This window comes from Malurus melanocephalus, unplaced genomic scaffold (assembly GCF_030028575.1).
Source record: "Malurus melanocephalus ecotype Western Australia unplaced genomic scaffold, MMel_1.1 scaffold_968, whole genome shotgun sequence".
Classification (NCBI taxonomy): domain Eukaryota; kingdom Metazoa; phylum Chordata; class Aves; order Passeriformes; family Maluridae; genus Malurus; species Malurus melanocephalus.
Window position 1 is genome coordinate 71,877 of NW_026624200.1, and position 13,148 is coordinate 85,024.

The following is a 13,148-nucleotide window of genomic DNA, read 5'->3' on the forward strand; positions in this document are numbered from 1 at the left end:
CTGTTCTACAGAAGTTCAATTCCATTTAAGTGAAACTGCCCAGTAAACCAGCTCTRTTTAATTTTTATACCAGCAGCTTGTAGTGCTGCAGGACCCCAGAGAACAAGAGTGAATGTGACCACCATTCCCTAAAAAGAAGAAAAAGACACAACGAAACCTCAAATTTTATTTAATCAATTTACACAAATCCACAGCAAGTTAAACACAAAATAGCACTATATACAGAGTATTACTTACAATACATTACAGATTTGATTGGTGTAGTGTGTCAGCTTTGACATGATTCTCAGTTACAGTAAATTCCTTTACACAGTTGTACCAGGACAGAGGAATGTAATGCAGCTAAGAAACACTTGGTTTTCCTCAGRTTCCTTGATGGCCAAATTTCAAGCTCCCTCATTTCTGCAGAAGTGTGAAGTGCTGTCAGGCAAGGTGGTTATGGCACAGTGTTGCCTCTTCCCTTTCTCCTTTACAGCTGTTTTAACCTCAGTTAGGGAAGGCACTGGAGAAGTGCCACAGAACATAGAATTCCAGTGAAAGCAGGTGCCAGCCTCATCTGACTATTCTTTGCTCCAGCTGTAGGAAGTCAAACATTTGKTATCAAATCAAGAAGCCTTCAGCAGCTACCTTGGAGTGCAGTGATCAGGAACTGGGGATGCAGAACAGATGAAGGAGGCTGTGTAGAACAAGCCACCTGCACAGCCATTTTTGGGGTGGAATCAAACCCTTAGGTGACAGCAGCACATACTTCAGAAAGATAAKACCCAATTCTAAATTCTGTCTCCAGCAAGGCAGAATACTACMAATGTTTCTTACATATAATGCAAGAGGAGCAGGTTACAAGATGGAGCTGGAAATTTCAGCTGACAAAGACAAAAACCGTTCACACCGATTTTGTTTTTCTCTCCTGGCTTCCTTCAGACAAACAGAGAACAGGARTCACCAATGCAAGATAACCATGTTCAACACCACTCCAATAGTGAAGATACTCACTATCGGATTCCCTGTAGGTACCGTAAATAAAGAGAGGGTTTTAAGGCTAAAGTACTCAGTACTATCAATCTTCAAAGAAGTTGGATCAACTTTTTAAGCATTTTTGACTACAAGTTAACATGTGCAGAGATTTATAGCATACTATGCCTTCTACGGTGATAAGATGGAGGAACAATCTTACAGTAAGACATTCCTTGACCTACTTAAACTCGGCAGAGCTTAATAATAATGGTGAGAGATGTAAATCCASTTGTAGCTGAAGCCCAGCACTCTGGAGACAGCACTGGGAGAGTTGGACTAAAAGATGAGTCCATACTAAGGTCTGGAGAGTTGAGTTCTCCTTCCCAGGTTGTTCTCCCTTTGCRCAAAGCCCCAGCACATCTCATCCTACACTGAGTGCAGCTGTCATTGTCACATAATGCAGTTACAAGGCGAGAGCCCAACACCAGCTCGAGCTTCAGAAAAAGCAATATTGGCTTTACATAGTAACTTCAGAGACTGAAGTTCTTCTTGGGTCTAATTCTAAAGTTTCTTTTGGAAAACAAATCATACATGGAACATTGAAACTGCAGCAGTTRCTGCCAGCATGAAATACAGAATTTCACATAATGTGATTTTGTTAAGAGACTAAAACTGCTGTCAAATATACCCAATTTAAACAACTGCATAAAGCACTCAAGTCAGAAATAAATAACAAAGCAGTTCAGATACTGACAAGTGTACTAGAAACTAAACATATTCTTACTAGTGCAGAATTTAAAATATACTCCAATTTAAAATCACCTTCTGAAATTCTGGGATGGGGAGCATAGTTCTTTTTGTTGCTTAACCAGAGCCCCATGGAGTTCCTTCCCATCAAGTTCAGCCTGTGTGTAGGACCCWGCCCTGCAGCCCTGCAGAGCAGCACTGCTCACTCAGCACAGCACRCTGGGATGGCCTCCACAGCCTCGATGAGGTTGAGGGCCAGGCTGTACTGCCCRTGGTTCTCGGGCAGGTGCTCGATCACTTTGCTCACCAGCTTGGCTGTTGTTGCGATTGGCACTTCCACATTCTGAATTTCCTGGGGGTCCTGTATGAAACAGAAACCACAGCATTACAGTCACTGCACAGGTAAGCTCTCCAGAACTTTTTATAAGACAGATTGCTAGTGTTTATAAACACAATTAAGCTGATGCTTTGACCCATGAAACTGCTTTACTCTACGAAACAGAATTAGCATAAGGAAAAATGGGAGGGAAAAAATGTTATTTCCAGGAGTAAGGGCCATTCAGATGTAATCTCTGTCTTGGTGAACAATAGCCTCAGAAAATCAACCTGTTTTCCAAAATGAGCCTAACCTACCATAGCTTTGAGCCAAGTGCACAGGGTTGGAGGAAGCCTGGTGAGGAAGTCCATGCCCTCCTTGATCTGTCCATGGAGCAGAGCAAAGGCCAGCCTCTGGCCAGCCAGGACGAGCAGCTGGGATGCCAGCACTTCTTTGTCAGCCACCTGCAGAAAGGCCTGAAAGCAGAAAATTGTTAGGCACTAGAAATCATTCCAGGGTGACACAGCTCACTGAGTTGGAGGCCTGAAAAGCTGTAACAAAAGAAGGCTCTTGATACCAAAACGACTCATAGTCTTTGTGACTATTTTTTGTGTTGTGGTACTGTAACAAAGCACATTATTAGGGGCTTCAAAACAGATTAGCAGGAGCACAAAATCTCTTAAGAGTGTAGCCACATATTCCCACCTCGAGGAAGGGAAGGGTTTTTATTGTCCTAATTTCTTTTTCTTACTTAAAAGAGATTACAGGCAATAAAAGCCAATTTCAGAAATTATAAAATATAATAAAATAAAAAAGGCCACGCTGGTCTAGACCAGTAGTGTAACTCCTTGTCATGTTTCCACTAGTTGCAATACACAGATTATTTTTCCATTTTTCCAATAAGAAAGACAATTACTGGTCCTGAAAAACTACTTTTATAGTCTCTGACTTGTCAGACTGGGGATGTTTTTAAGCTTGACAGATGTTGCCTAACCCAGGCACCTTAAGTAAGTGAAAAAGTAGTTTTATCAGAATACAGGACAGTGTTGTACAGACTAAAAAATGTTAAAAGCTGTTCTTACTTCTTCACCAAGATGATCCATCCCATAACTGTACAGTTCACAGACATAATGCCTTCTGACCAGATCCTCAGAGATCTGAAGATACTGAGCCAGGTCYGCAGCCAAAGTTGGCCAATTCTTCCCCTTTTCAAAAGGAAACAATTCCTCTTCTGAGACTTCTTTGTCCTTCTGTGACGAACACAATGTTTGAACCGCTGCACTCACAATTTTGAGAAGGAACTTGGAAACAAAAATCGCAGGTTACTTCAGGATCRTTTGTAACTTCAGAAATTTAAGAACTTTCTGTAGAAAACTTCTGCCTACCTGTTGTCGTACAGATAACATGTTTGGGTCCATATCCCCACTAGGTAGCAGCTGAATAGATGTAAGGTCTTTGAAAAATGCATTTTTGCCCTAAAATTGAGAACCAAAGATGGGTTTCAGAGATACCAGAGAATAGAACAAATCCACTTTGATCCAATACTAARCAGCCTACTTATTTCTTATATTTATTTTGTACTGCATCTTCTGTTTTGCTCAGAGCAAAATGAAAATCTTGAGTAAGTGAGGCAAAAAGAATGGCTGAGAGTAATACTGTATTTAAAAGAATGGAGGCACAGGAATAGGATTTAAATTTAATCAAGACAATATGCATTCTTAAATGACAAAATGTAGTATAATTCTTTCTGCTAACAGATAAAAAAGTAAAACCTGTGGAATTTGATCTGTGATAAAATGCTAAAACTAGACTCAAATGCCTCATTAGAGCTTGCACACAAGAACCTATAGCAAAAGGAAAGTAATATTCTGCATTTATATAATTTCAGTGATAATTTAGAAAAAAAATCTGAACAGTATTCTAGGACTAAATAATTTTCTCCACAGCAGGAATTAAATGACAGTCTACACTAGTACTTTGTGTTTAAATTTTCTTAGAATTGCAGTGTGGTTATGATAGGAGAAGGAAAGCTCAATTTCTGGTATCAGGATCAAGCTTGGATTGTAATACACCACATTTTAAATGCAGTGAATTTTTATAGTGGTTTATATGGGTTAAATGACCAGTTGTTTATTCTCTTTGAGATGCTCTGAATTCTGGATTAATCATCAGCARTAATGGACACAACAGTGACACTAACATAACATTTCTGACCTTTAAATATTTTAGTTCCACTGGCCTGGCACTTCTCAAAGAACCAGAAAAAAACTGTCTTCCAGTATTTTCGGCCAGCTTTAATAATTAAAGAGCTGATCTATTAAAGAGCATACATGTGTCTAGGGTCACTACACATCTTTTCTTCATAAGAAAACTCAACCAAATTTGGGTCTCTGCCTGAATTCTGRTGACAACTTCATTAATACACAGTGGATTAAAGACTTCAATAAAATCATGTAGGAACTGTTTAAAGTGCAAAAGCCAGCAAATATGCCAGATAGGGATAGAGGAAGGGAATATTATTTAAGGCAGTATTACATTATCTGCTTTCAAAAGCCATACCTTGCTGTCAAACAGTGACAGTGGCTTCACACTCTTCAGGGAGAGCCTCATGATGGCGTAGAGGATGGTGCACAGCACGAACTGGTGCTCCACCAGTGGGTAGTGGATGCGCTTCTGCTCCAGRGCCAGCTCCACGATGGACACCGGGCCCTCCACCGACACCCAGGCGTCCTCAGTGTCCAGGACAGGGGCCTGCATTTCATCACTGGTGACATCTGCCTGCCACAGCAATACACAGAAGCAGTCACACACTAAATACCATCTACACCCGCCTGCTCTGCAAAGGACGTGGCTTTAACCACAAGTGCTCTGCAGTGAAATGAAAAAGAAAACTTCATAYCATTTAGAGTACCATTAACATCTGTCTAAACTGTACAGAAATTAGTATAACCATAGTCTTCAAAAATAGATTTTAACCCATTAGTTTCTTGTTTTCTAGGGGGAAAATAAAAATTTACCTCCAGCAAAGTTTGCAGAAGTTCTGAACAGCAGCCAAGAAAAGCTGTCATCGCWGTGTCACTCATCCCAACATCCTGGTAACAAACAGTAAGATTTAAATTGTTTCAGCTGAAATTGAAACAGGCTTTTATTAGCTGTATGTTTAAGAAGACAGTTGTTGACATAAAATATATAGTTCAGCTCAGTTTCTTAGCCTGTTATATTTAAATGTAAACACTTACTGAAGTACAACAAAATATTAGAAATAACAGGAAAATTTGGAATAAAATTAAATGTAGCCATTTATAATATTGTATCTCYAATGAAGAGTGAATCAAGTAATGCCATCTAGCAAATTTAATTTTCTGATCATATCAGTTATCTTCCAGAAAGTTTTAACTAAGGACATTACGCATGAAAAATAATAGTAATTTGTCATCTTACAGTCTCAAGCCCATCCTTTATAATATTTCAAGTTATACTACCATCCTAATCTGCTTTTTCAGAAAAAAATTAATTTACACTTCTTAAAATTTGTAACATTTTCTCTATGACTGCATTTTGATTTTTTTTTTTACTTTCAAAAATAAATCACAAGCAGTATTAAATTTAAGACATTTCTGTTTATTTCTTCCTACTGAGACAAAAGTAGTTTTACTTGCCCGTCTGCACAATCTGTCCTTTGGAGCTTTTCCAACCTGTTAAAAAATATTCATCACAACTAAATAGTTTTCATGATAGTATCTATTACCCACATTTTAACCTTTAATTACTATTTCCCTAATATAAAATGAGAAAATAGCTCATTACAGCTACATGATGCAGCACATTGCATATCTTACTTTCAACAAAAGATCTAATACAGATTTTAAAGAAATGACCATCATTAATGCCCATATTTAGTTTATCCTTCTTAAAGCCTAGGATTAGAAATAAGTCCCCAAGATCCTAATTCAAATCTCAGAGACAGCTAAGAAATTCCCAGTAATTTCTAAAATGCAGAACTAAAGCAGTAACACCAAGCATGACACCAAGCAGTCAGTGAATAAAAACCTCTCTCTTGTCCTACATGTTAACCTAGGTAGAAGAGTTACTGTGAAGGATTTTATATAGGCATGCAGGAAAACTGGAAAAGGGTTTTGGCAGAAGGAACACCACTACAACTGCACACAACTGAGCCTATATACTGAAAGGAATGAGGCAGAGGATATTCTCCAGTTCTTAGAGAGCTAAGCAAAAAGCAAAGGCAGAAAATGAGAGGGGCAAAGAAGAAGGAAAAGAGAAGATGAAATAGCAAATCCTTGCAGGTTTTATTTTGGAGTTTTATTCTTTTTTTCTAAAACACTGTCAACACATTGCATCTGAGACGTTTATGCTGAAAAACACTAAGCTACTGCTGCTGCACATCCAGCAAAGCAAAAGGCACCTCCTCCTTACAGAATTTAAACAGATCTATCGCTTACTAGCAGCATTCTTCCCAAACTTCCAGTAAATAGATCCACTGCATAGTTATAAGCATGAAAAACCTGAAGCTCAGCGGGGACAAAAAACTGCTCAAATTCAAAGCAAGCAAATTACATTCTAGAGCAAAAGCTGATTCACAATAGTAGCAATAGTTAAAAGTGCTCAACAACATCCACAAAATCTTCTGTATTTTGCAGAGTAAGAKTTCGTATATATGAAACCTGGACTCMTGGTAGTTTCTTGGTAAYAACTTACCAGGAAAGAGGCACAGGGAAAACACATMTATTTATTGTTTTCTAGAACAATTTTATACACGCACACACAGATAGTTTCAAACAGCTTCACAAATATTTCTTATTTAGCAATTACACACTAACACTGCATTTAAGTCATCAGTATAGCACCAGTGTTGATCAGCTACCTCTAATTAATCATTCAGTAGATTTGATATTTTAAAATACTCACTCCTTCTTCAATTCCAAAAGTTAGCTACATAATAAACCAAACAAACAATGGCGGTTTGCATGGTTAAATCAAAGATATGCCAAATACTTTTTAAAACTAACAAAAAAAATTTTGTTTATAAATACTAGTTTCACTTTTCAATTAATAACAAAAGAAGCCTCAAAACCAGTCAAGATACTGCACTCACCTTGTCCATAAGATAGGTAGCAGAAGAAAGCCTTTTTACTATGAATGTATTCCACATCATCAGAGCAATACCTAGAACAATCACAGACTTGTAAACTCCAGGTGAATAGAAAAGGGATCTTCCAAGATGGTTAATAAAACAGGAAGGCGTTGTGAGTTATCGTCACTGTTTTATACTTGGAATTTAAATTTCACAGTGTAGGCTACACTGGTGATTAAAATCAGTCATAAGAGCAATTAATAATTTGTTAAAAAATATGATACTATGCAGACTGGATTAAACACTASAGGCACAAAGAAAGAGCATACCTTACATACATAAATAGTCCACAAAAAAAGAAAAGAAAATGGTCATCACCTTCATCAAAACAGGGTATCAAGAAACACATGAAAAGTAATTGACTGCAATTGATGTTCCACTATTTAAATACAAATTAAAAAATCACTTAAGAGCAATTTTATTTTAAAATGTTTTTAGTTAAACACATCATCTTTCTCTAACTAACTTATTTTCACAGTTCTGATGGAAACTCAGTTTCATCATGAAAGACAGAAATGTGAATGTCAGCAGAAGGTTTTAGGGTGGTTTTAAGACAAAATGGCCATCACTATTATGAACTGCATACATTTACCTTAGTCATCAAACATCTATTCTGTTTTACAGTTTCAACAAAGATAAGTTTTATTAATAGCTTTSTACTTACCATGCTGAATGTGAGCATTAATGATGCATCTTAGATGATCTATAGACCTATTGAGAAAACATGCTTCCTTATGGGAAAAAAATAAATAAAAGAACAAGTTACTACATTATTCAAACCTTGTTTAAAATGTAAACTACTAATTCTTAAAGGGCCCAGGTAGATTATCTTAAAGTTACTTCTTTGACATTTATAAAACTTGTAAGTTATTCTGCTGCTGCACTTTTCTCTACCAGTATCTGACAAACACACACGTATATGGCAAAGTTTGTTTCAGTAATCATTAAACAAACTGTAATTTCAGGGTTTTTTTAGTGTAAGTACTGCCAACATACTCTTTGCTGAAAGGCACCTCTGACTACAGCCATTTGTCAAATACAAAATTTTTCTGATAGATTAATTTTTACTCTATTTTGTTATGATGGAGTAAGTCTTTAACAATCTCACAGGAACCTTCTATCTACACCAAGTTACATGGCACAAGTCTAAGGAGTGCTAATTTAACTTCTAATACCATCTCAACTTAGGACAACATTTTCCATTGGAGAAACTATAGGAACAGCAGTGGAAAAAAATGGTGGTTTTTTTTTTTCTTTCTTATGACAACTCTCAGCAGCAGCCAGAGAATCTGAGAACATTCAAGAAATTCTTCTTTCCTTCTTAAATAGAATGGATTCTAGTCTAAAATATTTAGTAGTCTGTGATTTGTTAAAGCATATTTAAAACAGAGAAAAATTCTTCTCTATTTTGCAGTATTTAAACTGTTCTGTATGTACAATACATGCAGCGAAAACCCTTTTTCAAACTGAACCCAGTTTCCACAATCCTAGTTTTGACAATCTGATAGCTTTGAAACATAGTCCTGGCTTTGTGAGGTGCCATTMAGCCTCAGGACATACATTCATTTTCTCAATTCAATTTCCACTTGCCACTTATCACAGAAAAATTGTACTTAGTAACTRCTTTCAAAGTCAGTCTTATTAATTAATGTTTTTATTACTACTACAAACTTGTGAAGCTGCTTCTATCGAGTTGGTCTTAACAATTACTCCCTGCAAATGAAATCTTGTTACCTCTGGGTCCTTATTCCATTGCACTACACATTCCCAAGAGCAATGTGCATGGACTACATCCACTTCAAGACTACATGGAAATTGCTGATATGCTACTTGCAGCAGCTCTAGAAAAAAAAATCTAAAGTTAGAACACAGACCTCCACCCATTAAAATTTCTGTTATTTCACAACAGTCTCTGCAGACTTTTATAATTGGAAAATTTCATGTTATTTTCTTACCTAGGATTCTTTCCAAGCCTGTATCTGATTCTGGCTCCTCAAGAAAGAGATTATTTTGCACTTCTACMGATTCTTCAGTACTATCTGTATTGTTTTTGTACTGGGCCACATTCAGTATAATAGGGCTGAAGCCTTGCTTAAAAACCCACTTTGCTACCATGTCAGCAATACCTCCTAGGATATTGAAAAGAAAAGCATGGGGTAGAGTCAATGTATTGCAGATCATTTATGATTCAGAATCTAAGGACAAGAGAGAATACAGGAGTTTTAACTGCTACCTTTAATTACATAAASGTAACTCTACCAATTACTAAAACTTTGCATCAACTGATCAGAAGCCTACGATGCAGTCTTTACAGTAACAGTTCTTTACAATTTTAAAGCAGTATTCTACATGATTTGCACTGGTTTTTAAATTAAGAATGGTACCCAGCAGAACAATTTCCAGTGCAGAATACATAATTAAATAGCTAAGGATGGCTCAGAAATCTATTAGAATCAATCTCTCCAAGAAAAAAATGTACCTTTTCCAGCTTCAAGCAATTTCTTAACAGATAGTCTGCCCAAAGGCTCAGTCTGGAGTGATGAAACTCTTTTTGTCCTTTTGGTCACTTTGCTGTGCAGTAATGTTTGAAGTATCAGACAATCCTCTAACTGTTTCAGCAACAGCTTCCAATATTCAGTATCAAGGGAAAGTGCTTCCCAGGATTCCGTATCTGAACCTACAACTATTTTAGAAAACTAACAAGAACATATGAACTGGTTTAGGTCAGTTTATTTTAAAACAGCACAGTTTTGTTCATAAAAATGCATAGCATTAAAATTCAAAGCTAGATCCCAAGAGCTACTGCATTTTAAAGAACAATTAACTTCAAAGTGTGCATTAACTATTATGCAAAGATCAATTACTACCCCACACTGCTCACGAGTTGCACAGACCCTTAAATAAAAGCCCAAAGGAAACAAAAGAACCTGAAAGATCATCTAACAGTCCCATTTGAAGTTCATATTTTGCTGAAAAGTAGGTTAGAARCCCTTAAAAAATATTTGACTTTAAATTCTCCACTATATACACCTTACCCAAATAAATGATTCATCCACCTACATTTCCATTTCTGATTATTTAAAAAAATATATCATGTACCCAATACATACTGGATCACACCACATGGCAGTTCTGTGCATTATTTTGATAATTCTCATGTTTATCAGCAAATGCTCTRCCAGGAAGTCCAACAACCTCTCCAGATTGTTAGAGTAAAAAGCAGGGGGGGCGGAGAAGATCGATGGCTTTATGGAAGGGAATTCTTGAAGGAAATAAATGTTACTTTTTTAAAAAAGCAAGTGTGTAAAGGATAATATGTTGCAACATACCAACATCTCTATTACRCAACACTCATAATTCTGATAAGCAGAATTGCAATAGTTAAGGTGAGTGTGTAAAAATACTAAAAACTTCCTACTTGTGTAGGAGCAACTTCCTGGTGATCTAGTTAAAATGTATAACACAGACATGATTAGAGGGCTGGAGCACCTTTCCTATGAAGACAGGCTGAGAGAGTCGGGATTGTTCACAGGATTGTTCACGCTGGAGTAGAAAAGGTTCCAGGGCACCCTTACTGCAGCCTTTCAGTACCTAAAGGGGATCTACAGGAAAGGGACTTTTTACAAGGACAGGTAGAAATAGGATACGGGGAATGGCTTTAAACATCGACAAGGAGGTTTAGATTGGCCATTAGGAAGAAATTCTTTACTGTGAGGGYGGCAAGCAYAGGCTGCTCAGGGAAGCTATGGATGCCTCTTTCCTGGAAGTGTTCAAGGCCAGGATAATGATCTCTGAGCAACCTTGTCTGCTGGGAGGTGTTGCTGCTCATGGCAGCAGGGTGTGATACCAAATGATCTTTGAAGTGACTTCCAAGCTAAACCATTCTCTGGTTCTATTTACGAGACTGAACCTCACCTACACTCCACCTAATCTGCTCAGACACATCTGCTGGGTGAATAATCTTTTTCCATCTTGAATTATAATGCTGTATGCASATTCACAGCCCTAATCACAAATTGGTAAAGGTATTTATTGCCAAGAAAACCAAGCATCCATCACGTTAAGAAGGGAYAGTAACATCAGTACTACAAAAATTCAACAGTATATTTAAAAAAAAAAATCACAACTATGTTAAAGTAGGTTTACCATCCCAAGTTCAGTGGACTTCTCAAATTTATGTGGAAAGTGTGTAGGCTTTAAGTTAGTCAACATCATTTGTGATCAAGAGGAAAACTCAAGGTASAGCTCTCATATTTAAATACATTTAATAAATTTCCTGACATACCATTAGTAAATAATCCTGGCATACCATTAATTCATCTCAGCATAATATGCTTCAAATTCAAATTTGCAGGCTTGCAAATTGGCAGACTTATGCCCAGGCTGGTATGATGGCAAATGCCAAGAATGTTACTGTAACCCCAAGACAGTTGCATGGAACTGATTCAGTAAATAGAAGGGGGAGGTCTCAGATGAGTTACCTTTTTCTCTGTCACGCTGTCGATTATCTGAGCAGTTACTGAGTGYCCCACGTGAGCCGACAGCAGGGCAGCTCCGTTGTTTTCGGACTGAACGCAGGCCGTGCGCATCTGCTGCCACCAGGGGGACACCGACTGCGTGTCCCACGACTCGTCTATAGCGACTGGAGGCAAAGGGAGAGCAGGAAACTCAGCTTGGGTCATTGGGTAGGAGCAACCAACTCTGCAACCAGCATTTATGAACACGGCTTGTCCAYGAGGAGCAATTTCTGATTATTCTACATGATCATTTTCCAGATATATAGCACACAGGTTCTGGATTGGAACTCAAATTTAAAATAGAAAGCAAATTACTCATTCTCCAAAACTCATTTGTAGCAAACAGAAAACTGACCTGGATCACTAGGCAGCAAACCTGCTGCATGCTTACTAGATCTAAGGGATATTACACTTCACAGTGCAGAGAGATTCATTCATGGTTTCAAGATGCCTCAAATATTCAGTGCACTCAAGCTGTCTCACTCCAGGCTACCTTGCRTTAGCAGCATTAATTTATTCAGACAGCAGCAGCAGCTTATTCATGCTCCCAGTTTCAAGCTGACAATGCTGCTCTATGGCAAAGTAGACAATAAGGGAACCTGGCACAGACTTATCCATAGCAGCTGCACATGAGGTACGAGAATCAGTATTTATTCATATGTACAACATATGTACAACCTACCCCAAATCATGGCAAACTGAATTTACAGAATACTCAAGTTACAGAGGTGTTTAATAAACACATGCTGCTAAAGTAACAGTGTTTCAAGGATGTCTGAGAGCCACTCAGCACAGTTAAAGACATGCGACTATACTTTAAAACAATGTGAGGAAAGTGAGCTGGACAGGCGTGTTCTCTCAAATAGGAGTTGTGTCAATGTAATATAGAGTGAGGGTGAAAACGTGGCATGATTAGTTAGTCCACGAACACGCAGAATTTAGTTTTGCTATTTGTGAGAGGGCAAAACACAAAGTGATAATACAGGCTAGTCAGAGCAAGAAATTTCCAATAATAATAACAGTTGCCTTTAAGTAYTCCAGATGCACATCTCACCTTTCATTTTGCTCAGAAGTGACAGCATAGTGTGAAGGCAACTGACAGAATCYGGTTTGTCTAGAATATCTTTTTCCTTGGAAAGCCATAAATTGAGGAGGAGTGACTGTAAAAAAAAATAAATGCAATAAAGCAGTAAAATGAAAGTCTAATATTGCAACACACTTAGTGCAAACACTTTCTTAAACAAATTTTGTGTCACAGAGTAAAAGTGTTATATCCATGAATCATTATATTAACAAAGCAAGTTAAAAATATGCAGCACATTGCACCTATGACAGATTTTGAAATTAAATAATACAATCAGTACATTTAATTAGAAAAATATTTTAGAAATCACTTCCTTTAGAAGACTCAATTTGGCAGACATTAGTAGTTATTAATATTACAGTTGAAAATTTTATAATA

At 37.3% G+C, this 13,148-nt stretch overlaps 1 protein-coding gene across 4 annotated transcripts in view; it reads right to left on the reverse strand.

The window, feature by feature from the left end:
• Window positions 1–134: 134 nt before the first annotated feature.
• The window catches only part of RAB3GAP2 (RAB3 GTPase activating non-catalytic protein subunit 2), a 43,221-nt gene continuing 30,207 nt past the window's right edge, over window positions 135–13,148 (reverse strand). For all 4 annotated transcript variants that reach the window (XM_057386444.1, XM_057386445.1, XM_057386443.1 and 1 more), the window contains 14 exons: window positions 12,741–12,846; window positions 11,651–11,811; window positions 9,649–9,865; window positions 9,125–9,298; window positions 8,904–9,010; window positions 7,834–7,900; window positions 7,131–7,201; window positions 5,677–5,712; window positions 5,035–5,109; window positions 4,577–4,795; window positions 3,403–3,492; window positions 3,100–3,318; window positions 2,335–2,493; window positions 135–2,062 (listed from right to left, as the gene is read on the reverse strand). In XM_057386444.1, the coding sequence (XP_057242427.1) occupies window positions 1,904–2,062; window positions 2,335–2,493; window positions 3,100–3,318; window positions 3,403–3,492; window positions 4,577–4,795; window positions 5,035–5,109; window positions 5,677–5,712; window positions 7,131–7,201; window positions 7,834–7,900; window positions 8,904–9,010; window positions 9,125–9,298; window positions 9,649–9,865; window positions 11,651–11,811; window positions 12,741–12,846 (1,860 nt within the window). In that variant the 3' untranslated portion in view covers window positions 135–1,903. The remainder of the gene's footprint in view (window positions 2,063–2,334; window positions 2,494–3,099; window positions 3,319–3,402; window positions 3,493–4,576; window positions 4,796–5,034; window positions 5,110–5,676; window positions 5,713–7,130; window positions 7,202–7,833; window positions 7,901–8,903; window positions 9,011–9,124; window positions 9,299–9,648; window positions 9,866–11,650; window positions 11,812–12,740; window positions 12,847–13,148) is intronic.